Source organism: Papio anubis, chromosome 12, assembly GCF_008728515.1.
Source record: "Papio anubis isolate 15944 chromosome 12, Panubis1.0, whole genome shotgun sequence".
Classification (NCBI taxonomy): domain Eukaryota; kingdom Metazoa; phylum Chordata; class Mammalia; order Primates; family Cercopithecidae; genus Papio; species Papio anubis.
This window is the reverse complement of record NC_044987.1, coordinates 62,294,234-62,319,750: the sequence shown is the minus strand read 5'-3', so window position 1 is coordinate 62,319,750 and position 25,517 is coordinate 62,294,234. Positions and strand designations below refer to the sequence as shown.

Below are 25,517 nucleotides of genomic sequence, written 5' to 3'. Positions count from 1 at the left end.
GAGGTGGGAGAGACTCCACCTTCCCAGGTGGGCTGAGAACAGAGGTAAGGCCCTGCAACAGGACAGAGGGAAAAGTGGGGATGAGAGATGGGAGGCAAGATAGCACCTCCCCATCTCCTGAGAGGCTGGGCTCTCTGCTGTCTTTGCCTCCACTGACCAACCACCATCTGTTCTTGCTCAGCCCCCTCCTCCACTTGCCACTGACCTGTTGGCCTTCCCCAACCTCTGAGCCTGCTTCTGCCTGGGTAATTTCCCAAGACCCAGGAGGGGTGAGTGGTGAGGTGTGATTGCCCCCATCCCTTTGCCTCCCACAGCATCTGCTCTGGGACCAGGAACAATAGCTGACAGCTCCATGGCCTTTGCTGTCCCCATCTCAGCTTCCCTGGGCATCTAAACCTCAGCTGCCCTGGGGTAAGAGGACGGGCTGAGGAAGCAGAAGCCTGAGGCTGTCTAGAGTCTCACTCTTGCATCAGCAGGCCACCACCTGTGTTTCCTCCTTGTGCAAATTTGAAAAGAATTGCATAAAACACTGGAGAAATCCAAGAGGGGAAGTCCATAAGGGCGGTGGTTCCCTAAGTGATCACAGAGCAAGCTGGTGCCAGAGCCTGAACCTAGAGTGCTGTTGGTGGGAAGCAGGAGGAGGGGTCCTGCCTCCAGGTCAGGGAAGGGCTCCCTCTCACCTCTACAGGCAGCGCGTGTCTTGGCTCAGCTGCCCTGTGGTGGATGCGGGGTGGGGACGGCAGAGATCTGGGCCTGGGAAGGGGACAGTACACACTCTCGTGGCTGCTACCCCTCCCTCAGGCCTTGTCCACCTCTGACTGTGGCTCTCTGGCAGGAATAGATGGACATGGCCTGGCAGATGATGCAGCTGCTGCTTCTGGCTTTGGTGACCGCTTCGGGGAGTGCCCAGCCCAGGAGTGCGCGGGCCAGGACGGACCTGCTCAATGTCTGCATGAACGCCAAGCACCACAAGGCACAGCCCAGTCCCGAGGACGAACTGTATGGCCAGGTGAGGGCAGCCTGGTGGAGGACAGCATGCACACAGGTCAGAGGGTGACGGCATGAGCAATGGCAGGTCCAGTGTCCTCAGAACCCAGGGTGCCGCTGCCACAGGTGAGGCCACTGAGGCAGCTTGGGGAATATGAGCTCCAATTTGAACTTCAGGCTCAGGAGAGTGCCTATATTTTATTATTCTGGTCTCCTGGCCTGCTCCCTACAAGGGTTCACATTCCCAGAGCGCAGGGAGAGACTGTGGCAGAGACACAATCTGTGGGTTAAAGCGAAGAGAGGACAGTCTGAAAGCCCCATGACATCTGAGTCATTCCCAACATTCCATTTGCTTATTTTTAAATCGGGATTAAAAAAAAAAACACCCAAATACATAACATACATTTTCCATTTGAGCCATTTTTAACTGTATGGTTCAGTGGTATTAAGTATGCTTATGTGGTTGTGCAACCATCACCACCATCCATCTCCTGACCTCTTTCATCCACCAAAACTGAAACGGAAACTCTGTGCCCACCACTTCATTTGCTTTTCAGAACATTCTAGAGCACATCCTCCTTGCCAGGAAATGGTGTGGATGTAGACCTTTGAGAGAGACAGATGACTATCATGCTCAAGGCCATGAGCTATATGAGAGTGATGATATTTGTTGAGCCCCTACTATAGCAATGGAGTTCTTCTCATTGTACTCAGTAACTCTTTTGGAGGCAGCAACCCTTGACCCTGACAGGCAAGACCCATGTCTGCCAAACCCCAAGACCCATGATGTGCAAGGGTCTTGCAGGAAGACCAGGATTTGGGACATCCAAGGAAAAGCAAGTGTGAAGTCAGGCCGGCAGGAAAGCATGTTCTGTGTCAGCCCGCACTGGGCGTGGGCCAGGGTGTGGGAGATGGGTAGATCTGGCTCGACTCCCATGGATTTCTTTACTGTTTCTCCTGGGTGCTCAGACCTGTCACGCCTCTGCCATCACTTGACCTTAGGTGCGAGGGTTCATCCCAGAAAATTTAAGCAATTGATTCATGGTTTCTCAGGTTTTCTGAGTCCTGACCTAGAGTGATTTCCAAAGAGAAACCTCCACCATTTCTGCTTATCTTACCTGCCTTGTATTTACCTTTCTAGGATGGCCTTTTCCACATTTAGTCAAATCTAGGTTCAGACCCACATGCAGGCTACAGCTCCTCCATTCTGCACCACTCTCAGGATCTATCTAGAGTCTCCCCACCTGGACCTCCAGACCCTGGGAGAGCCAGACCAGCCCCTTGATCTCCACCCACCACACAACCTGGGCCAGGTTCTTCTCCTCCCTGCCCTCAGTTAAAAAAAAAATTTTTTTTTTTTTTTTGAGATGGAGTTTCACTGTTGTTGCCCAGGCTGGAGTGCAATGGCATGATCTTGGCTCACTGCAACCTCTGCCTCCTGGGTTCAAGTGATTCTCCTGCCTCTGCCTCCTGAGTAGCTGAGATTACAGGCGACTGCTACTGTGCCCAGCTAATTTTTTGGGTATTTTTAGTAGAGACAGGGCTTCTCTATGTTGGTCAGGCTGGTCTCGAACTCCTAACCTCAGGTGATCTGCCCGCCTCCTTAAATCTTAACTTCACTATTTACCCTGGGTATAGCTTACTTAAACTCTGTAAAAATGGGGCCGGGCGCGGTGGCTCAAGCCTGTAATCCCAGCACTTTGGGAGGCCGAGGCGGGCGGATCACAAGGTCAGGAGATCGAGACCATCCTGGCTAACACGGTGAAACCCCGTCTCTACTAAAAAAATACAAAAAAACTAGCCGGGTGTGGTGGCAGGCGCCTGTAGTCCCAGCTACTCGGGAGGCTGAGGCAGGAGAATGGCATGAACCCCGGGGGGCAGAGCTTGCAGTGAGCTGAGATCACGCCACTGCACTCCAGCCTGGGGCACAGAGCAAGACTCTGTCTCAAAAACAAAACAAAACAAAAAAAAAAAAAATGGGGGTAAGGATTCATACTGGGTCGTTGAGAGAATAAAGCGCAAAAGCCTTGGGGACTTTGCACCTACGGTGTTCTATGCCTGAGTGTTCTTTGTCTCCCTTCTATATACAGCCCACCCACCCACTAAAACCATACCCTCCCTGAGGGTAGAGATGTTACTTGCTTTGTTCACTGGGGTGTTCCTAGGACCTAGCACAGTGCCTGATGTATAATAAGCACTCAGTTAATATTGGCTGGATGCAAAATGAATAATATAAATAAGCTGAATAACATGAAATAGACCAGACGTGGTGGCTCATGCCTGTAATCCCAGCACTTTGGGAGGCCAAGGCGGGTGGATCACCTGAGGTCATGAGTTCGAGACCAACCTGGCAAACATGGTGAAACCCCGTCTCTACTAAAAATACAATATTAGCTGGGCATGGTGATGCGTGCCTGTAATCCCAGCTACTTGGGAGGCTGAGGCAGGAGAATTGCTTGAACCTGGGAAGTGGAAGTTGCAGTGAGCCAAGATCATGCCACTGCACTCCAGCCTGGGCAACAAGAGCGAAACTCTGTCTCAAAAATAAGTTAGTTTAATAACATGAAATAACTTTTTAAACCGTTAAGAGCTGTACTACTAGTAATTACTCTTCCAGACAGTGGCTCCACCTCATCTCCTATATCCCCTGTATTACCCTCTCTTAAAAGCCAAAATTAAGTCAGCATGGTGGCTCACGCCTATAATCTTAGTATTTTTGGAAGCTGACATGAGCCAAGGAGTTTGACACCAGCCTAGGCAACATAGTGACACCCCACCTCTACAAAAATATTTTATATTAGCCAGGCATAGTGGCATGTGCCTGAATCCCAGCTCCTTGGGAGGCTGAGGTGGGAGGATTATTTGAGCCCAGGATGTTGAGGCTGCAGTGAGCTATGGTCACACCACTGCACTCCAGCCTGGTCAACAGAGCAAGATCCTGTCTCGAATAAATAAATAAATGAATAAATCGAAGGAAAAGCACCAATACTGTAACTGCCTCTGTCCCCAGGTGGGGGCTCCTCAAGGACCCTCTTCAAGGGCCCTCCCCAGGAAGTGTTCCTCTGGATGACCTACCTGGGGCAGAGGAGCCAGAATATGGAGAAGATGGCTGTGGTGGGGAGAGATTTAGTCCTGTGTCTTCCCCACCCAGTGCAGTCCCTGGAAGAAGAATGCCTGCTGCACGGCCAACACCAGCCAGGAGCTGCACAAGGACACCTCCCGCCTGTACAACTTTAACTGGGACCACTGTGGTAAGATGGAGCCCGCCTGCAAGCGCCACTTTATCCAGGACGCCTGTCTCTATGAGTGCTCACCCAACCTGGGGCCCTGGATCTGGCAGGTATGCGTGCCATTCCCATAAACATGAGCCTCAGCAGAGGGCAGAGCCTGCCAGCCACTTGCAGGGAGGGCTTGGTCCAGGAATTCGGGTCTGAGGGTGGTGGATGCCCTGCCCCCTCCCACAGCTCTGGTCCCCTTCGAGGATAAAGCTGCTGAGATATGTGGCTGACAGGAGCGTTCCGTCTCCTCCCCACTCAGGTCAACCAGAGCTGGCGCAAAGAGCGCATCCTGAATGTGCCCCTGTGCAAAGAGGACTGTGAGCGATGGTGGGAGGACTGTCGCACCTCCTACACCTGCAAAAGCAACTGGCACAAAGGCTGGAATTGGACCTCAGGTGAGGGCCGGGAGGAGACGAGATGAGGAGTGGGAGTGGGGCTTTAGGGTTGGGAGGGGTGCAGTCTGGCCCAGAAGCTCAGGGTCTTATGTTCTCCTCCCTCAGGGATTAATGAGTGTCCGGCCCGGGCCCTCTGCCGCACCTTTGAGTCCTACTTCCCCACTCCAGCCGCCCTTTGTGAAGGCCTCTGGAGCCACTCCTTCAAGGTCAGTAACTACAGTGGAGGGAGCGGCCGCTGCATCCAGATGTGGTTTGACTCAGCCCAGGGCAACGCCAATGAGGAGGTGGCCAAGTTCTATGCTGCGACCATGAATGCTGGGGCCCCGTCCCATGGGATTATTGGTTCCTGATCCAAGAAGGGTCCTCTGGGGTTCTTCCGACAACCTATTCTACTAGACAAATCCACATGTGTCTTGTGTCTTGTAATCTGGGGACGAGTGGGTTGGAGGGACACATTGCTTCATCTTTTCCATTGACAGGCCCCAAATCGGGCTGGAACTAGCCTGATGTTCACTGGGAAGCAGGGTGTGGAGGTTGAGCTAGAATCCAGGTATCTGATCCCTTAGTTTGGGTCTCTTATCCCTGCACTGGCTTCCCCCTCATGCCAAGCTCATCCCACCAGCACTACACATGGAGAAAGACACAGATAGAGGGAAGAAGGTCAGAGTTAGCTGATGAGTTATTGGGATTCAAGTTGGGAAGAGAGTTTCTTTTCCCTTCTCTCACTAGATACGGGCTGGATGGAGATATTGGTGGGGAGGAGGATCTCAGTGATGAACCTTTACCTTGTTTCTATCTATTTATTTCTTTACTTATTTGAGACAGGAATCTTGCTGTGTTGCCTAGGCTGGTCTTGAACTCCTGGGCCCAGACAATACTCCCTCCTTGGCATTCCAGAGTGCTGGGATTATAGGCATGAGTCACTGTGCCTGACCTGCTTTTTTAAAAAACAATGACACTAATGTTGCAATTAACAATCTTTTACCTAGTGGAATGTTACATTTAAATTCCAGAAAAGATTATTGGGTCAAGAGTACATATAATTTTGAGAGTTACAACTTTATGGAGGTTGTATCAATGTGGCTCCCCCACCAGCAAAGTATGAGAGTGCCTCTTTCTCCATTGGGTGTGATGGCTCATGCCTGTGATCTCAGCACTTTGAGATGCTGAGGCAGGAGAATCTCTTGAACCCAGGAGTTCAAGATCAGCCTGGGCAACATGGTGAAACCGCATCTCCACAAAAAACTAAAAAAATCAGCTGGGCATGGTGGTGTGCACCTGTAGTCCCAACTACTAGGGAGGCTGAGGTGAGAGAATAGTTTGAGCCCCAGCAGGTTGAGGTTACAGTAAGCTATGATCATGCCACTGCACTCCAGCCCAGGTGACAGGGCAAGAACCTGTTTCAAAAAAAAAAAAGAGAGAGAGAGACTGCCTGTTTCTCCACAACCCTGTCAACCCACTATGCCATCAAACTTTGACTTTCTACTCATCTTACAGGTGGGGAAAGGGCAGCTCAGTGCAGTTTTCATCTGCCATTGTTCTGAGATCTTTCCATGTTGACCTACTGAGATGTTAAATTACTGGGTAATAATCCATTCTGTGTATACATCACACTGAATTCAGTCTCCTACTGACGGGCATTGGAAGGAATGGGGTTCTTTTATGATCTTGACATTGCTGAAAGCCACAAGCCAGTTATTTGGTAGAATACTCCTCCATTTGGGTTTGTCTGTTTCCTCATGATTCATTGAGGTTATGCATTTTGGGCACGAATACCCTACATGGTTGTCCCGTGCATCATAACGGGAGGCACGTGGTGAAGGGTTTGCCTATTCCTGGTGACGTTAACTTTGATCTTTTGGTTGAGATCGTGTCTGCCACATTTCTCCACTACACTTTCCCCTTTGTAACTAGCAAACATGTTGTAGGGAGAGACTGGAGAACTAGAGATACTCTATTCATCAGCACACTTCCACCGACATGTTCTAGTACCTGATGGACCTTTTTTTAAAGAGGGAAAACAAAAGCTAAACATGTCTTACTATGTTACAGCTCTTTCACCAACCCTTCAGTACTTTTCAGTGGTATCAACTGTAAAAACCCAACTTCTTCAAAATAGCACAGAAGACTGTGCCCCTCCTCTGAGCCCTCAAGCCAAATCTCTCCCACACCACCCCCACAAATGAGCTTCAGTCACACTTCTCATGTTGGGGGTCTTTGCTCCAGCAACTCTTTCTCTGCATGCCTGAAACGTTCTTTAATCCTCTGCAGTCTAGCACTTTGTGGCCACTTAGATCACAACCTACAATTCCCCCCAAAAATGACTTCTTACCACTCAACCTAACAAAGCCACTCAGCTGATTTCTCATCACATTATTCTGTGTCCTTGTGCAGATTTTTGTCTACTGTGTTTGTTGTCTGCCTTTTCCCTAACAAAACATACTCTCCTGAAAGCAGGGTTTTGTCTATGTCATTTTAAGCTACATCCCCAGGGTCTGGGTCAGTGCCTGGCACCGAGAATGTGCTCAGTAAGTTAAGGAATCGCTGCATCCATTCTGTCAGTCAACAAGTCCTTCTGAGCATCCTGTCCACTGGCCCATGCTGGTCTCAGCTGACAGGAAGGGAATTGAGTTCCTTGCAAGGTCTGGCGGGGACAGACAGTTCTGAGAACCAGTGACTCTTAGAACAAGGAGATGAGGCTTTCACAGAGGGAAGCACAGAGTGTGGTGTTGTTCTGCTGAAGCCCAAAGAGGTCAGGGAAGGCTTCCAAAGGAATAATGTTTGCCAAGCACAAAACAGCACGGGGAATGGCATTCCATGGACAGGTCTCAGCAAGTGCAAAGGCTTAGAGGTAATAGAAGTGCAAGCAGAATTCCAGGGTGGCTGAGATAGGAGTTATGAGGGGAGTGGGCAGCAGTTAAGGCCAAAGAAGAAACACTGGATCTGCATTCCTTAGGACGGTGCCCTGTGGGCCCCTCACAAAGCTTCTCTCCTGCAACTGCTAGGTGCAAGAAGTCAGGCTTAGAATCAGACTGAGATCAGTAGTTCCTGCAGCTGGGAAGATGAGTGATGTGAGATTGCATGTGTGATAGGCTGGCACTCAGGGAAGAACTCAGGGTTCTCTCCTCCCCAGTCTGAGGCCCCTCTCCTGCTTCCTGAAGCCCAGAGTCTCCACCTCGGTGAGTCAAACACCTTCCTGTTATCTGCCTGGTCCTAGGGCAATCTTTGGGTTGGGGTTAGAAGGAATGCCAATGGTTAACCTTGTGGTATTAAGCGTCCAGCTCAGGCAGATACTGTCTGGACTGGTCCAAGCTGACTGCCTGACTGCCCCTCCCTGCTGGTCCTAGCACCCAGACTCCAGATAGGAACACCACCTCCTTCAGAGCAGGGCTCTGAGACTCCACAAATGGTGAGGACTTACCAGAGGAACTGAACTTAACCTCCAACCCAACCTTCTACTTGCTGGTATTATTCTGAAGCCCTCATGGCCCGCGGGCCTGGCTCAGGGGGCAGGTCTCACTTCTGCAGTGGAGGGGGCATAAAGTTCAGTTCACGATCAGCCCCCAGGCCAGGGGCAGAGGATGAGAGGGCAGGAGCTCCATGTAGAGGAGCTCCCATGTTCAGGTGTTCCTAGACACCTGCCTGCCCTTCTCCAATCAGCACTGGGGTACAAAGAAGGAAAGAGGCCTGAGGGTTCCAGAGGCCTCTACCTGCTGGGGTCTTCAGAGGACTCAACCCTCTGGGAAATACAAATACAATCCTCAGCCCTCCAAACAACTGAATGGACACCTCTTGGCCAAAGAGACCTCAGAAAAACTTTAAAATCTAAGTTTCCTGGCCATGATGATAAGTCACTCGTACCTCAGTACACTTGCTTCCTCATGAACCGTTACCAGGCTTCTTTCCCAAGACCTAAATAGAAACCAGCCCTGGAAAACCAAGAACAGGAGACTCCTTCACTGATTTCAACTTCAACCAACTGCCAGACTCCTTTCCCTTTCCCGATTTTAACATGACAGCTGATCAACTTACAAAACATTCCTGGCTGATCAATGACTCTCCACCATGGACCAGTTCTGGCTGGTTTGCAGAGGCAGCACACAAAGTTCTTTGGGTCCTGTGTTTCACCTTTTGACATATAGAGCCTAATTCGACCACATTTTAATGTCTCCACCACGAAGAGAATATGGGACATATTTAACATGTTTTTTGGTACACATGTGTGCAACTCTCATGAATATTCAGAAATCATCTTAAAACTTATTAAATATGTATGTTTAGCCAACTCATTTAGTGTAAAACCCCTGTCCTACCCTCACTTCAATTCCTAGCTTGTAGGTTGCAACCCGACAAAAGAAATAAAGCTCTCCCTTCCAAATGTACAGATCTTGTGATTGTAAGCCAACATAACTGAAGACAAGAGTAGGATCCATGGAGCAGCTCAGGTTCCCCCCAGCGTGAGTGAATGCACTGGTGCCAGGCAGAGCCATTGACAGCTCAGTTGTTTCCCTGTCAGCTTTTGGAGGAAGGTTCGTAAGCTCTCCCCGATCTAAGATCTCCCACTTTTGAATTGAGATCTCGAGGACTTCATTTTTTCACCCTGATTCCCTCCATCCAGACCCTGCAAAGGCCATCTTTTTTGGCCCCAGGTTTCTAGTTGGGGAGGTTGGGGGCAGTTCAGCCTGACTCATCTGGCCTATCAGGTTTGGTGAGGATGCTTGCCCTCTAGTGGCACACGAAGGAATGTCTTATGCTCTTCTGGGGAACCTAGATTCTAAGGAGACAGTCCCAGACCAGCTGCCATCAGGAACCTACATGTTTCAGAATTATAAGAAAAAGTCTTGTGGATATTTTGGATCCTGGAAAAAAGCTAATTTGGAACAATATAAAGATTTATAGGCCAAAATGGAGAACTTTTGACAGAACATTTGACATGCCTAAATTAGTTTATTTGCATGCACAGTAGGGTTCAGGACCTCTCAGACGCAATGGGAGGCCTTTTTTTTTTTTTTTTTTTTTTTTTTTTTTTTTTGAGACAGAGTCTCACTCTGTCATGGGGAGTGGAGTGGAGTGGCACGATCACGGCTCACTGCAGCCTCGACCTCCCGGGCTCAACCATCCTCCCATCTCTGCCTCTCAAGTAACTGGGACTACAGGCATGTACCACCACACCCTGCTAATTTCTTTATTTTCATTTTTAAATTTTTTATAGAGATGGGGTTCACCATGTTCCCCAAGCTGGTCTCAAATTCCTGGAGTCAAGGAATCCTCCCATGGGAGACCATTTTTAAGTGGTATTATGAGAGCTCTAAACACAGTCAGGCGTCTCAGATAACCTCCTTAAATGAGACTAATTCAAAACTGAAGGAGTCTAATTCAAAACCTGACCAGCATATTCAAACCTACCTGCCACTATTGGACATGTAGCTGGAGACACTGCACAAAGAATTACAGCCCAACAAATTGAATTACCTGGCTCAAGTATTTAATTGCTTCAGATTTTCTTTTAGTCAAACAAAGAAAAGTCTGTGCAGTGGCTCATAACACCTATTGCACTTACATTGACACTTCAGGTGAAGTAGAAACTCATATAGGGCTGGGCACAGTGGCTCATACCTGTAATCCCAGCACTTTGGGAGGCTGGGGCCAGAGGATCACTTGAGCTCAGGCCCACCTGAGCAACAAGGTGAGACCCTGTCTCTACAAAAACTACAAAAATTAACGAGGCATGGTGGCACATGCCTGTAATCCCAGCTGTTTGGGAGGCGAAGGCAAGAGGATCACTTGGGCCTGGGAGGCATAAGTTGTAGTTAGCCTAGATTACGCAATTGCATTCCAAACTGATAGAGCAAGACTCTGTCTCAAAAACAAAACAAAACAAAGCAAAACAAAAACAAAAAGAACAGAAACTCATATAGAAAGAATTTCCAAACAAGCTAAATGATTACAAGAAATAAAACTACTGATCCTATCAATGATCTGTTTAGTTGGCTTTCTACCAAACAGAAATTCCTTTCAAGATGCTGTTGAAAGCTGGGCGTGGCAGCTCACGCCTGTAATCTCAACACTCTGGGAGGCCGAAGCGGGTGGGTCACCTGAGGTCAGAAGTTTGTGACCAGCCTGGCCAACATGGTGAAACCCCATCTCTACTGAAAAATACAAAAAATTAGCTGGGTGTGGTGGCGGGCGCCTGTAATCCCAGCTACCTGGGAGGCTGAGGCAGGAGAACCCACTAGGCAGAGATTGCAGTGAACCGAGATCATGCCACTGCACTCCAGCCTGGATGACAGAGTGAGACTCCATCTCACAAAAAAAAAAAAAAAAAAAAAAAAAAAGATGCTATTGAAGTCTTTGTTATAATTATAGTCTCCATCAAACTTTTCTTCATAACATTTAAATTACTCGTAATATAGGACAGGCGTGGGGGCTCAAGCCTGTAATCCCAGCACTTTCGGAGGCCCATGGGGGTAGATCACTTGAGATCAGGAGTTCAAGACCAGCCTGGCCAACATGGCAAAGCCCTGTCTCTACTAAAAATACAAAAATTAGCCAGGAGGCGGAGGTTGCAGTGAGCCGAGATCATGCCACTGCACTCCAGCCTGGGCAACAGAGGGATACTCTGTCTAAAAAATAAATATAAATAAATAAATAACTTTATAATATGTATAACCAACTGCTGTAAGTCTGCTGCTAAACCAGAATTATGCTGGCTTAATCCATATAACTTACAGACAAGTTAAACTAATAGCCCTACCTTTTGGCCCTTATGTTGCTTGATAGACCTTAGGGGTTGATGAGTACCTGCCCACCTCTATTCCTGTCTGGCCAAGATGTTCAATTGGCTATAAGTCTCTTGGCCACAAGGGTCCCACGAAGGGACTGGATGGACCTGGAGCAGGTAGCCCCACCGTCCTGGCAATGACATGGTACAAACAATTTGGCCATTGATGCTGACTATGGCAGATCTTGGCTAAAAGGAAGAAATGTGGAATAAAAAGAAAATCCAAAGACCCCTGAACTGACTGAACAAACCCCTCCTGGCCAAGGAGAACCCAGAAAAACTTTAAAATCTAAGTTTCCTGGCTATGATAAGACAGGAGGCTGGTCACACCTCAGTATACCCTCTTCCTTACTGTTACCAGGCTTTTTTCCTAAGAGTTAAGCGGAATCCTGTCCTGGAAAACAGAGTATGGAAGACTCCTCTGCTGATTTCAGCTTCAACTGCCTGATGCCATGGCCAGACTTCACTCTCTTTTCATGATTTGACATGACAGCTGACCAGCTCACAAAGTTATCCTTCCTGGTCAGTTCCTGTTAACCATGGGCTGGTTCTGGCCGATTTACAGAGGCTGCACACAAAGTGCTTTTGTGTCCTGTATTTCACCTTTTGATGTGTACAGCCTAAGTCTGCATTTTAATGTTAAGTCTCAGCTGGGTAGGGTGGCTCAATGCCTGCAATTCTAGCACTTTGGGGGGCCAAGGCAAGAGGATTGCTTGAGCCTAGGAGTTCAAGACCAGCCTGGGCAACATAGTGAGACCTTGTCTCTATTTTTTTAATTTGCCATTTTCTCTTTTTTTTTTTTCTGAGACAGAGTATTGCTCTGTCGCCCTGGCTGGAGTGAGATGGCGTGATCTCGGCTCACTGCAAGCTCCGCCTCCCGGGTTCACGTCATTCTCTTGCCTCAGCCTGCCGGGTAGCTGGGACTACAGGCTCCTGCCACCACGTCTGGCTAATTTTTTGCATTTTTAGTGGAGACGGGGTTTCACCGTGTTAGCCAGGATGGTCTCGATCTCCTGACCTCGTGATCCGCCTGCCTTGGCCTCCCAAAGTGCTGGGATTACAGGCGCGAGCCACCACAACAGGCCATCGTTTGCAAGTTTCTTAACTGCATTACTGACTTTAGGGTGGAGTCCTTGGGGTAACAAGGTCAGGAAAGCATGCAGTTTCTACAGCCTAACAAGCAGGCAAACTGGAAGGCAAGACAGATCCCCCAAAATAAGGGTCCCATTTTATACCAGATCCTGGATCAACTCCCCCCGCCCCGCCAAAAAGGGGAAATCAGCCCATCTTTCCTGGAAGTCTTATCTCTCAGTGGGAGATAAGAGGGTATTTCCATACCTTTGAAGTGGCCAAGAGCATGCTTCTCTAATCTAAATGTGCAAAGAGCTAAGTATTCACCCATAATTTCCATTGGCCATTCCTTAAAGTATATTTCCTACCTAGTTATTACACACCAAAGCTCTCTCATAATACGATGTAGTTTCTGATACCACCAAAAGTCAAAAACATCGGATACTGCAATGCAAAACAGAACAGAGCCTTACATTGTGAGAGGAATTCGTCAACTTTCAATTCCTGGGGTTCCAAGAGGAAAACAGGGTGTTGTTTTTTTTTTTCCAAAATGATGTCTCTGGCACCTCCTGTTTTTCCTGTGGAGTCCCACGCTGTTAGAGTTTGAATATCCTATTTTAATTAAGCTGACTCTTTTAACCATAGCGCTCTTAAAAATAAAAATCCTTTAATATCTCTTATTACCCGACTTCAGCCATGCCAAACTACCAATATTTCTGGCTTCTGAACTTTACCAAAGACAAACTCCCAGGTACTCAGAGAAAAAAAATTCACGACAGTTTGTGGAGGGAAAGAAAATCAACAGATATTTGACAGATATCAAACTAGAAAGGACTCATTCCCTAAGTTGGGAATTGAACCCTGAGCCTGGGCTGCCATTGTGAAAAGACAAAGTCTTTGCTACTGAACTACAGCTCTGGGCAGTCTCCATTGCTCTTCCCAGAAGGAGACAGAGTCACCAACTTTGAGCTTGCAAAGGCTTTTATCTAATCAAGATAATTTTTAGGACTAACAATGGCATGGACTCCAAACTCCTGTCTGCTGGATGGTAGAAACAAAGAGAAAGTATCGCCACATGGTTACAAGGTGAAGCTCCCAAGGACATAAAACAAGACGAAAGACAAATTTCAGGCCGGGCGCGGTGGCTCAAGCCTGTAATCCCAGCACTTTGGGAGGCCGAGACGGGCGGATCACGAGGTCAGGAGATCCAGACCATCCTGGCTAACAGGATGAAACCCCGTCTCTGCGGTGGCGGGCGCCTGTAGTCCCAGCTACTCGGAGGCTGAGGCAGGAGAATGGCGTGGACCCGGGAGGCGGAGCTTGCAGTGGGCCGAGATCTGGCCACTGCACTCCAGCCTGGGCGACAGAGCTAGACTCCGTCTCAAAAAAAAAAAAAAAAAAAAAAAAAAAGAAAGACAAATTTCATCAAGCTTTTCAGGGACCTTCAGCAAAGTTTATAACTGATCAGTTTACTCGGCCATTTTGAACAGCGGGCTTACAGGTGTTGTAGTGAGAGACAGGACTAGCTCGATTTCCTAGGCCTACTAAGAATCCCTAAGCCTAGCTGGGAAGGTGACTGCATCCACCTTTAAACATGGGGCTTGCAATTTAGCTTACACCCAACCAATCAGGTAGTAAAGAGAGCTCACTAAAATGTTAATTAGGCAAAAACAGGAGAGAGCACAGTGGGAGGGACAATAATCAGGATATAAAACCAGGTATTTGAGCTGGCAACGGCTACCCTCTTTGGGTCCCCTCCCTTTGTATGGGAGCTCTGTTTTCACTCTATTAAATCTTGCAACTGCACACTCTTCTGGTACATGTTTGTTACGGCTTGAGCTGAGCTTTCACTTGCCGTCCATCACTGCTGTTTGCCGCCGTCGCAGACCCCTCGCTGACTTCCACCCCTCCAGATCTGGCAGGGTGTGCACTGTGCTCCTGATCCAGTGAGGCACCCATTGCCACTCTGGATTGGGCTAAAGGCTTGCCATTGTTCCTACATAGTTAAGTGCCTGGGTTCGTCCTGATCGAGCTGAACGCTAGTTGCTGGGTTCCACGGTTCTCTTCTGCGACCCACGGCCAATAATAGAGTTATAACACTCACTGCATGGCCCAAGATTCCATTCCTTGGAATCAGTGAGGCCAAGAACCCCAGGTGAGAGAACAAGAGGCTTGCTGCCATCTTGGGAGCTCTAGGAGCAAGGACCCCCGGTAACAGTAGGCCTGCATTCTATCCTAAGGTACCCCTCTTTATGGCAGAACAATATAGAAAGACACACAAAGCACACCCAGATTCGTTACAGCTTAAGGCTAGCTTCAGAAGTCTTTTTTCTCATTAACCAAAACTTTCCTGTGGTAGGGTGGGGAAAGTGAAGAGCTCAGGAAGGCCAGAGAAAGACCCACCTATCCCAGCGACACTGAATCAAAAGTTCAGGCAACCGCTCGTTGGTTAAGAAGGGATCTTTTCCAGGAGTTGCCTCAGCTCTTAAGTGTCCCCGTTTGGGGATCAAAAAGCTCTCATGTCCCAAGATCCTGTACATGCACAATTCTGTCACCCATAGGCATCAGCAAAGAGTGAAAGGTAGATTAATCCAAAGAGAATAGTAATTAATATCCCATGGTGCTAAATCCATTCTTAGCCAAGAGGAAATTTACTCTGAGAGGGGCTTTTAACCCCCTAAATCTTAGAAGGGACGCTAATACTCCTGAGTTGGGCCTCAAACCCAAGTTCAGTCAAGTGTCTTTGCCTTCTATTAAGAGGGGCCTTTAACCCACTCTGTCTTAGGAGAGACTTTAACTCCCCTAAGTTGAGCCTCTAACCCAATACCATCCTTTACCTGGGTACCCCGCCACTTACCCAAAGATAGACCATTGGTGCTGTAGTCTATTTCCTTCGGGTTGGGTGTCTCCTTAGGGTTCGACAGGAAGATGTTACCAGAAAGCGATCCAGATCCAGACCCCAAGAGAAGGTTCTTGGATCTCACACAAGAAAGAATTCGGGGTGAGTCCATAGAGTAAAGTGAAAGCAAGCTTATTAAGAAGGTAAAGGAATACAGAATGGCTACTCTATAGGCAGGGCAGTGACTTGAGCTGCTCCACTAAGGATGCTTGTTGTTACTTCTTGATTATATGCTAAACAAGGGGTGGATGATTAATGAGCTTTCAAAGGAAGCAGTGGCCAAGTCCCGTAACTGAGGGTTCCTCTCCTTTTTAGACCATTTAGGTAACTTCCTGATGTTGCTGTGGCTTCTGTAATCACAGCACTGGTGGAGTGTCTTTTAGCATGCTAATACATGCTACACTTTGGTCACCATCTTGGTTTTGGTGGGTTTGGGCTGGCTTCTTTACCACATGCTGTTTTATGAGCAAGGTCTTTGTGACCTGTTATCTTGTGCTCACCTCCTAGCTCATCCTGTCACTTGGAATGCCACACCTCCTAGGAATGCAGCCCAGTAGGTCTCAGCCTCATTTTACCCAGACCCTATTCAAGATGGAATTGCTTTGGTTGAAACACCTCTGACAGACCCACCAGAGGAGCCCTTCAGTTTGCATTAATATGTGTGGCTACTTATTTCACAGATACTATGTGTCAAATGTCGGTACAATGTCAACAGCTCACCCTCTTGGTTGTTGAGTTTCCGCATTACACAAATAAGGAAGCAGGCCCAGAGGAGAGCCTGGGAAATGAAGTTGGAGAGACCCATCCTGGGGTTGCTTGATTTAGGGATTTAGACTGGGAATGACTCCTCCAAAGATCTAAAAGAAGAAACTGCATACTGTGCATAGTGGCTTCTTTTCTGCCAGCCCTAAACAGCTCAAGAAGGGAGAGTCTCTCAGTTATGAGGCTGGGTGTGAAGCATTTTTTTTTTTTCTTTGAGAGAGGTCTTGCTATGTTGCCCAGGCTGGTCTCCAACTCCTGGGCTCAAGGGATCCTCCCACCTTGGCCTCCCAAAGTGCTGGGATTACAAATGTGAGCCACCACACCTCACCTGAAGCATCTTGGTTCATGCATCTAGCAAACCTTTGGGCTGTGTCTCTCAACCCCATTGGACATGAGGTGTCCCTAAAACAATTATTTGGCTACAACCCCTTTAATATCCTGAACTTAGCTAAACAGTTATTTTAAAAATCAATATTCATATATAACTAAAGAAGAAACAGAGGAAAAGTAATTTGTAATATGTATTTCAATATATAAATATTCATTTTGACTCCATTAGCAGATAGCAGTCACCGCCCTGCTTGCACTTGTTTTGAATCAGTGAGCCTGCAGCTGCCAAGTGCAGACTAACAAGAGGTAAATAACCCATATACCTCAAGCAGCTCTGACTTTAACTTATTCTTTTATTTTTTATTTTTTTAATTTTTATCTCTTTTTAGACATGAGGTCTCACTATGTTGTCCCAGTTGACCTCAAACTCCTGCACTCAAGTGATCCTCCTGCCTTGGCCTCCAAAGTACTGGGATTATAGGTGTGAACCACTGTGCCTGGGCTTTTATATTTTTTTTAAGTGCACATTTTAATATTTAGCTTGTCAGCCTTAAGTAATGAGGTCCAGAAAGCTTGAGGATAGCCACAAAGGAGCATAGATTCAAATTGTCCTGAATATACACTTCGATTCACAGCAGTTACAAGTGAGTTTTTAAGGAAATGGAATAGTTCCTAAGTTGTTTATCAATAATTTAAAATAAGATAACATAAGCAATTGATTGGCTATACATTGTTCTTATATCACAAATTCCAGGAACAGATAATGGATGAGGCAGGTAGTCAGGGACAAAACACCTTGAAACAATTGTCTCTGGGCATGGGTGGGGAGGATGTGACTGAAGTTCCGTACTCATGCCTTTCTGGGCCTGATAAATTGGGCATGTCTCACATCATGAGACTGCTCTGAGCTATTTTTCTTTTCTCAAACTTTATACCAAATTCTAGGCTGTGGGATTTCATTTGTTCAGTAAGTATGTATTGAGTATTTATGTAATTTAGAACTCTTCTGGGGTTACAATTTAACTTACTTTCTCACTTCCAAATCATTATCACCTCAGTGAGGACTAAACCCAATGATTTTTTTTAACTTGCCAAAAACCCTATCTATGGGGTCTGGGGAGTCATGCCCTACAAATCATAAATTCTCATCAGATGGGTTTTATTTAACCCTATATATCGTGACTTACTTTCCAACCTGACTCTGGAATAACATGATGAGACAAGGAAGAAAAGCAAAATATTTTAATATTTTTACCTCAAAACATGTTTCTTTGCCATGTCTTGAAATGGCCCTGCAACTGTCCTTTGTGGGGGAAAATTTTCATGTGTAAAGAATCTCTGTTAGGCCGGGCGCGGTGGCTCACACCTGTAATCCCAGCACTTTGGGAGGCCGAGGCGGGCGGATCACGAGGTCAGGAGATCGAGACCATCCTGGCTAACACAGTGAAACCCCGTCTCTAAAAATGCAAAAAATTAGCCGGGCGAGGCGGCGGGCGCCTGTAGTCCCAGCTACTCGGGAGGCTGAGGCAGGAGAATGACGTGAACCCGGGAGGCGGAGCTTGCAGTGAGCCGAGATCTGGCCACTGCACTCCAGCCTGGGCGACTAAGCGAGACTCTGTCTCAAAAAAAAAAAAAAAAAAAAAAAAAAAGGAATCTCTGTTAACATAACTACATCTTTTTCTTCCAGGCCCTTCCAATTGTAAAGAGATTAATTAAAAGTGTAGCACCTTTTACAGATGTGAATAGGAAACACTTGTCATCTATTGTCTCTAACGGCAACTACTGTAAGACTTCAAAAGAACCTTGGTCTCCACAATCTTTTTTTCTCAACCTGAACGTTTCTTTTCTATCAATCCCAGGTCTTTCGACAAACTCAACCAACTGTCAACCATAAAATGTTTAAATTTACCTAGAGCCTGAAAACTCTGCCACCCCACTTTGAATTGTCCCGCCTTCCTGGACCAAACCAATGATTGATTGATTGATTGATTGATTTTGATTTTTATTTATTTATTTATTTTTAGTAGAGATGGGGTTTCACCGTGTTAGCTAGGATGGTCTCGATCTCCTGACCTCGTGACCCGCCCGTCTCGGCCTCCCAAGTGCTGGGATTACAGGCTTGAGCCACCGCGCCCAGCCTATTTATTTATTTTTACGTGGAGTCTCCCTCTGCTGCCCGTGCTGGAGTGTGGTGGTATGATCTCGGCTCGCAGCAACCTCTGCCTCCTGGGTTCAAGCGATTCTCCTACCTCAGCCTCCCGAGTAGCTAGGATTACAGGCGCCTGCCACCACGCCCAGCTAATTTTTTGTATTTTTAGTAGAGACAGGGTTTCACTATGTTGGCCAGGCTGGTCTCGAACTCCTGACCTCAATATCAGCCTGCCTTGGCCTCCCAAAGTGCTGGGCGTGAGCCACTGCGCCCAGCCGATGTATTTCTTAAATGCATTTGATTGATGTCTCATGCCTCCCTAAAATGTATGAAACCAAGCTGCACCCCAGACCACCTTGGGCACATGTTCTCAAGACCTCCTGAGGGCTGTGTCATGGGCCATGGTTACTCATATTTGGCTCAGAATAAATCTCTTCAAACATTTTACAGAGCTTGACTCTTTTCATTGACATCAATGAGGCCTAATCTGATCACGCTATAACACTGCAAGTCCCCATCCTTCTCCCCTAATTGTTTTCAAAAGCAGTGATCCGTTGAGGTGCTTATTTTTGTAACCCCAGTTTCTAGAAAAGTGCCTGGGTGAGAGTATGTAGGATCTCCATAAAAGTTGAATTATGGCTCAAGCCTGTAATCCCAGCACTTTGGGAGGCCGAGACGGGCGGATCATGAGGTCAGGAGATCGAGACCATACTGGCTAACACAGTGAAACCCCGTCTCTACTAAAAATTCAAAAAACTTAGCCGGGCGAGGTGGCAGGCGCCTGTAGTCCCAGCTACTCGGGAGGCTGAGGCAGGAGAATGGCGTAAACCCGGGAGGCGGAGCTTGCAGTGAGTTGAGATCCGGCCACTGCACTCCAGCCTGGGCGACAGAGCGAGACTCCGTCTCAAAAAAAAAAAAAGTTGAATTAATGAATTTTGTAATGACTGCACCTCCAGACAGGAGCTGTCTTCTGGGCTCCCTGAGTCTCTGACAAACCTCTCCCACAACGAGTTTACCAACAGCAAGGACCTTCCTGGATGACTTCCACTGGGTTGGGGATTGAGGATTGAAAGGGGAGAGGCTGCGTGTGGAATATTCTGGCTGTGCTGACTGTGGACTTAGTCCTGTGTCTTCCCGCATCCAGTGTAGTATCTGGAGGAAGAATGCCTAGGCTTCACTAGCACCACCGAGGAAGCCCATAAGAATATTTCCCATCTATGTGGATTCAACTGGAACCACTGTGGAGAGGTGGTACCTGCCTGCAAATGGCACTTCATCCAGGACACCTGCCTTTATGAGTGCCCCCCAAACTTGGGGCCCTGGATCCAGCAGGTACTCATGGCTTCCTGGCACCCAAGAGCTAGCAGAGGAGCTGAATTTTCCAAGCATCTCTGCAGGCTGCGATCCCAGCTCCAGTTCTATTCAGGGCTGGGTTGCTGGGATTCTTGAGCCTGAGACCTTCTTTTCTACCAAAATCTCCCAGGTGGATCAGAGCTGGCTCAAAGAGCAGGTACTGAATGTGCCCCTGTGCAAAGAGAACTGTGAGCAATGGTGGGAAGACTGTCACACCTCCTACACCTGCAAGAGCAACTGGCACAAAGGCTGGAACTGGGGACTCAGGTAAGGGCTGGGGTGCGGCAGGAAAGGAGGGATTTGGAAGTGAAGGTGCGTGGGTGTGGAACAGGTTTGTGACATTTTGGGTTCGTAGGGCTGACAGAATCAGAGACGCTTTTGGGCCCAGTGGCTAAAGGTCTTTCCTCTTCCCTCCAGGGTCTAACAAGTGCCAGGTGGCAGCTGCCTGACTACCTTTCCATTTCTATTTCCTCACACCCACTGCTCTGTGCAGTGAAATCTGGAGTCACTCCTACACGGTCAGCAACTACAACCAAGGGAGCAGCCGCTGCATCTGGATATGGTTTGACCCGGCCCAGGGCAACCTCACTGAGGAGGTGGTGAGGTTCTATGCTGCAGCCATGAGTGGGGCTGGGCCCTGGGCAGCCTGACCTCTCCTGCTCAGCCTGGCCCTAACGCTGCTCTGGCGGCTCAGCTGACTCCTTTTACCTTCTGACACTTGGTCATCCCTGCCCTGTTTAGCCCCACAGCTCCCAACTATTTGGTTCCTGCTCTATGGTCTTGTCTCTGACAGCCACTTTGAATAAACCAGACACCGCACATGTGTCTTGAGAATTATTCAGGTATGAATGGGAATGTGGCTGTTTTGTTTCCCAATTCTCATTGATTGAAGCTAGTTAGACTGGGTTAGTTCTCAGCTCTGATGCTTGCTATGAACTAGCCTGATACTTAAGTATTCTTCTAAGGCAGGAAACATTCATAGCTCTCAATTTTATTTTTCCCTATAGCTCCAATCTAGAGCCAAGCTCAGGCGTTTTTCTTTTTTTGAGACAGGGTCTCACTCGCTCACCCAGGTTGGAATGCAGCGGCATGATCTCAGCTCACTGCAACATCTGCCTCCTGGGCTCAAGTGATCCTCCCACCTCGGCCTCCCAAATACTTGGAACTACAAGCATGTGCCACCACACCTGGCTAATTTTTCAATTTTTTGTAGAGAGGATGTCTTGCAGTGTTGTCCAGGCTGGTCTCAAACTACTGGACTCAAACAATCCTCCTACCTCAGCCTTCTGAGTAGCTGACAATATAGGTGTGAGCCTCCACACTCAACTAATAAATATAAGACATGTATTTTATATATATAATAGTAGAGACAGGGTCTCACTATTTTACCTAGGTTTGTCTCAAACTCCTGGGCTGGAGTGATCCTCCCAAAATTCTGGGATTACAGGCATGAGTCACTGTGTCTGGCCACAAGTCATGTTCATTTCTTGCTCAAGCTACAATGTTGAATGTGGGTTGTCAGGGGGGATTCTGTTCATTTCTCATTCCTGGACTACATTAGCAGCCAGTGGGTTCTGCTTCTCACTCAAGTACCCATGCTGATGGAGGCTCCATCTTCCATGAAGCAGGAAGAGAGAACTTGGCAAATTCCATAAGGCTCTTCAAATTTCCACCCATCACTTGTTTCTGTGGCCAAATCAAGTCATGAGCATGCCTAAATTCAAGAAAGCCAGGAAAACATAATCCTATCACATACTTGGAAGGAGAGGAGAATCACAAGGTTTGCAACAGACCTAATGATGACTAAAAAGGCTTTGTTATTTTCTCGTTAGTTTCTGTTTCTGGCATGGTCATAGTTACAAATTTAATTTTTTGGTTAGATCCTAGTAAGAAGGAGGACCAACTCTCTATACATATACAAGTAACTACATCAATATGAAAAGTGGAGCAATCCACCAATGACCGCCCTGGCTAGTCTTGTAAACAAGGCCAATTGATGCCCTTTTTGCCCTTCATTTGTTTCAATTTATTATTATTTATTATTTTTATTTTTTGAGACAGGGTCTCCTTCTGTTGCTCAGGCTGGAGTGCAGTGGCACAATCATGGCTCACTGCAGTCTTGACCTCCTGGGATCAAATGATCCCCCAACCTTAGCCTCCCAAGTAGCTGGGACTACAAGCACATGCCACCATGCTGGGCAAATTTTTTGTATTTTTTTGTAGAGATGGGTTTTGCCATGTTGCCCAGGTTCAAGATGGGTCTTGAACTGCTGCACTCAAGTGATTCATTCACCTACCTTGACCTCCTAAAGTGCTGGGATTACAGGCGTGAAACACCTCTGCCAGACCACTGATTTCTTTTTTTTGAACCAAAAGCATAGTTGATCAATGCAAAAGCTAATAATCGGACATTAACACAAAATTCAAAACTCTTGCACTTTAAAAGACACCCTTAAGAAAATTAAAAGACAAGCAACAGACTGGAGGGAAATATTTGCAAAACATATCTGATAAAGGATCCCTATCCATAAAACACAAAGAACACTTACAACTCAGTAATAAGAAGGCAGACAACCCAATCAAATAATGGGCAAAAGAAATGAACAAATATTTCATTAAAGACGATACACAAATTATGAATAGTTACACGAAAAGATGCTCAACATTATTAATCATTAGAAAAATGGAAACTAAAACCACAGTGATATACCATTTTATACCTACTAGAATGGCAATAATAATAAGACAGGCAATAACAAGTGTCGGCAAGGATGTGGAGAAATGGGAACCCTCACACGGTGCTGGTGGGGACGTAAAATGGCAGAGCCCTTTGGAAAACAGTGTGGCAGTTTCTCTAAAAGTTAAATGTAAAACTGCCATACAACCCAAAATTCCACTCCCAGGTGTCTGCTCAGGAGAAATGAAAACAAGCATAACAAAACTTAAATATGAATATGTATGTAAATATGATGCATCATTTATGCATGTAAGTATGATGTATCATATTATGTATCACTATACATAATAGCCCCAAGCTGGCAATAACCTAAATTTTTAGCAACTGGTGAATGAATAGACAAAATGTGGTGAATCCATACAGTAGAAGACTGTGCAGCAATGAATCATGATGACACTTGCTATGTCGTGGATGAGCCTCAAAAACATTATGCTAAGTGAAAGAAGCCAGACCTAAGAGGCTTCATGTGGTTGATTTCACTTACATGAAATGTGCAGGAAAGACAAATTTATAAAGGCAGAAAGTAGGGTAGTAGCTGCCTGGGGCTAGAAGTGAGAACAGGGATTAATTGTAAATGGGCATGAGGGGGGATGAAAATTGAGGGTATGATTCTGAGTTTCTGTGGGGTGTGTTTGTGAGGGAAAGTATTCTAAGGAATTTGGCATGTGGCTCCATAAAAATCTATTATCTGAGACAAACTCCATTCCCATCATGAACTTTAAAATATTGGTTGGAAGCCAAGCATGGTGGCTTATACCTGTAATTTCAGCACTTTGGGAGGCTATGGCAGGTGGATCACTTGAGCCCAGGATTCTAGAACAGTCTGGGCAACATGGTGAAACCCTGTCTCTACAAAAAAAAATACAAAAAATTAGTCAGGTGTGGTGGTCCGTGCCTGTAGTCCCAGCTATGCAGGAGGCTGAGACAGGAGGATCTCTTCAGCTCAGGAGGTAGAGGCTGCAGTGGGCTATGACTGTACCACTGCAGTCCAGCCTGGGTTGACAGAGTGAGACTCTGTCTCAAAAAAAAAAAAAAAAAAAAAGAGAGAAATTGCTGGATAGTAATGTTGTAGGAGTTTCTCCTGGGTTCAGCTAAAGACGGGGTCCTTGTCACCCGGCCATGAAACATTAGGCTTGCAGACACTTTGAAGGGTGAGAAAAATGGAATTTATTGGGCAAAAAAAAAAAAGGGGGGGGAAATAGGGACCCTCAGCAGAGTGAGAGTCTTGCTAATACACACTTCCCACCTCGCAGATTGAATCCCAGATTCCACCCTGGAAGAGGAGGGGCCAGGCTCCTCTGCAGGAACTTCCTGAGGCTCCACCCCAGTGCACATTCCTCCCAGCGTGTGAGTTTGTCAGAGGTTCTATGGGGACACCTTTACACTTGGCTGTCTCATTCCCAGCTCTCAAGAAGTACATCTAACTGCTGTTAGAAAAAGGATAAGGGTAAGAATGAAGACTGATCTAAATTGCCTCCTGCTGAGAAGGGCCGGTGTTCTGGGAAATGGCAGTCGGAGCTCCCTCAGAAGCCTATCTAAGGGTTCCTGGCCGAAGGGGCCATCGTCTGAGGCTCCGGTTGCATGACCATTTGGAGTTTGATGGCCTGAAGGCAAGAAGAGAAAAAGCAGGTTATTAGAAAACACGTATTAAAACGAAACAAGGGAGGGTAAGGACAGCTTAAAATCCCAAGGCCTTTTACCAGTTTGCACAGGGAGAGGGAAGCCAAAAGCCCGACTGGTAAAAAAAAAAAAACTTTATGCTTTTGCCAGCATGTCAGGCTTTTGGGTTCCCTTGCCTGAGCCTAATCCTAAGCCAACCAGCTGAAGGTTTGGGAAATTAACTCCTTCCAGTTAGAAGGATGCATCTGAGGGGAGTGTCCTATAGTACGGAGACACAATTACCTATTAGTGAAGAGAGGACAGTGAAGAAAGGGGAAAAAAAAGGTGCTTTTTAAAGGAGTCCCAGGGGCTCAGGATGCATTCAAAAGGGGTACACAGTGAAGATGAATGGCTACCCATCTAGAAAGAGGGGAGAAGGCATCCCTGACTCCTATCTCTTTCTAGCAGATACCAGGGGTATCTGCTAGAAAGAGGGAGAGAAGGAAGAGCGTCCTCTTTCCCTCTTCTGTCCTTGCATCCCTGAGTCCTGGTGACTTTGGCAGGTGCCGCCATGGGTGCCACATCGGCTTGCACCCATGAAGCAGGGAGTGCCTGGAGAATAGGAATTATCAGCCAGGTACAGTGGCTCACACCTGTAATTCCAGCACATTGGGAGGCTGAGGTGGACAGATCACAAGGTCAGGGGTTTGAGACCAGCCTGGCCAACATGGTGAAACCCCATCTTTACTGAAAATACAAAAATTAGCTGGGTGTAGTGGCGCAGGCCGGTAGTCCCAGCTACTCGGGAGGCTGAGGCAAGAGAATCACTTGGACCCGGGAGGTGGAGGTTGCAGTGAACCAAGATCACACCACTGCACTCCAGTATGGGCAACAGAGTAAGACTCCGTCTTGGGGGAAAAAAAAAAAAGAGAGAGATAATAGGAATTATCCATTCTTACCTATGTCTCTATCCCCACTACAGTCAGTAGTCTTGGAGTTCCCTAGACCTCATTTATGCCGCAGATACTAGCATGACTTTCGTCCATGAAATGGGAGGCTTGGCTTGATCAGCAGGAATTAGCCATGCTCACCTGCACGCACTGTGCCTTTTTTGTTTTTTTGGGTTTTTTTGAGACAGAGTCTTGCTCTGTTGCCAGGCTGGAGTGCAGTGGCACA

At 47.1% G+C, this 25,517-nt stretch overlaps 1 protein-coding gene across 6 annotated transcripts; it reads left to right on the top strand.

Moving 5' to 3' along the window:
• The first annotated feature begins 526 nt into the window (after positions 1–526).
• On the top strand, positions 527–25,029 carry FOLR3 (folate receptor gamma). Of its 6 annotated transcripts, XR_004177454.1 has the most exons (8): positions 527–657; positions 836–1,009; positions 4,139–4,327; positions 4,525–4,660; positions 4,766–4,866; positions 19,609–19,984; positions 20,136–20,272; positions 20,423–20,824. XR_004177454.1 is itself a non-coding variant. In XM_031653215.1 (7 exons), the coding sequence occupies exons 2-7, from the start codon at positions 842–844 to the stop codon at positions 8,091–8,093; spliced, it is 726 nt and encodes a 241-aa protein (XP_031509075.1). In that variant the 5' UTR covers positions 527–657; positions 836–841; the 3' UTR covers positions 8,094–9,633. The 6 variants fall into 6 exon arrangements, 3 of the variants coding, with proteins under 3 accessions (XP_031509075.1, XP_003910408.1, XP_009185112.1); XR_004177455.1 differs by lacking the exon at positions 20,423–20,824 and adding an exon at positions 23,996–25,029 and having other exon boundaries at positions 19,609–20,272; XR_004177453.1 differs by having other exon boundaries at positions 19,609–20,272.
• The last annotated feature ends 488 nt before the right edge of the window (positions 25,030–25,517 follow it).

Excerpts from the sequence above, each read along its gene's own strand:
- FOLR3 (XM_003910359.4), top strand. The coding sequence starts at position 842 with ATGGACATGGCCTGGCAGATGATGCAGCTGCTGCTTCTGGCTTTGGTG. Across the intron at positions 1,010-4,138 it reads AGGACGAACTGTATGGCCAG|TGCAGTCCCTGGAAGAAGAA; the intron begins GTGAGGGCAGCC and ends TTCCCCACCCAG. Across the intron at positions 4,661-4,765 it reads AGGCTGGAATTGGACCTCAG|GGATTAATGAGTGTCCGGCC; the intron begins GTGAGGGCCGGG and ends CTCCTCCCTCAG.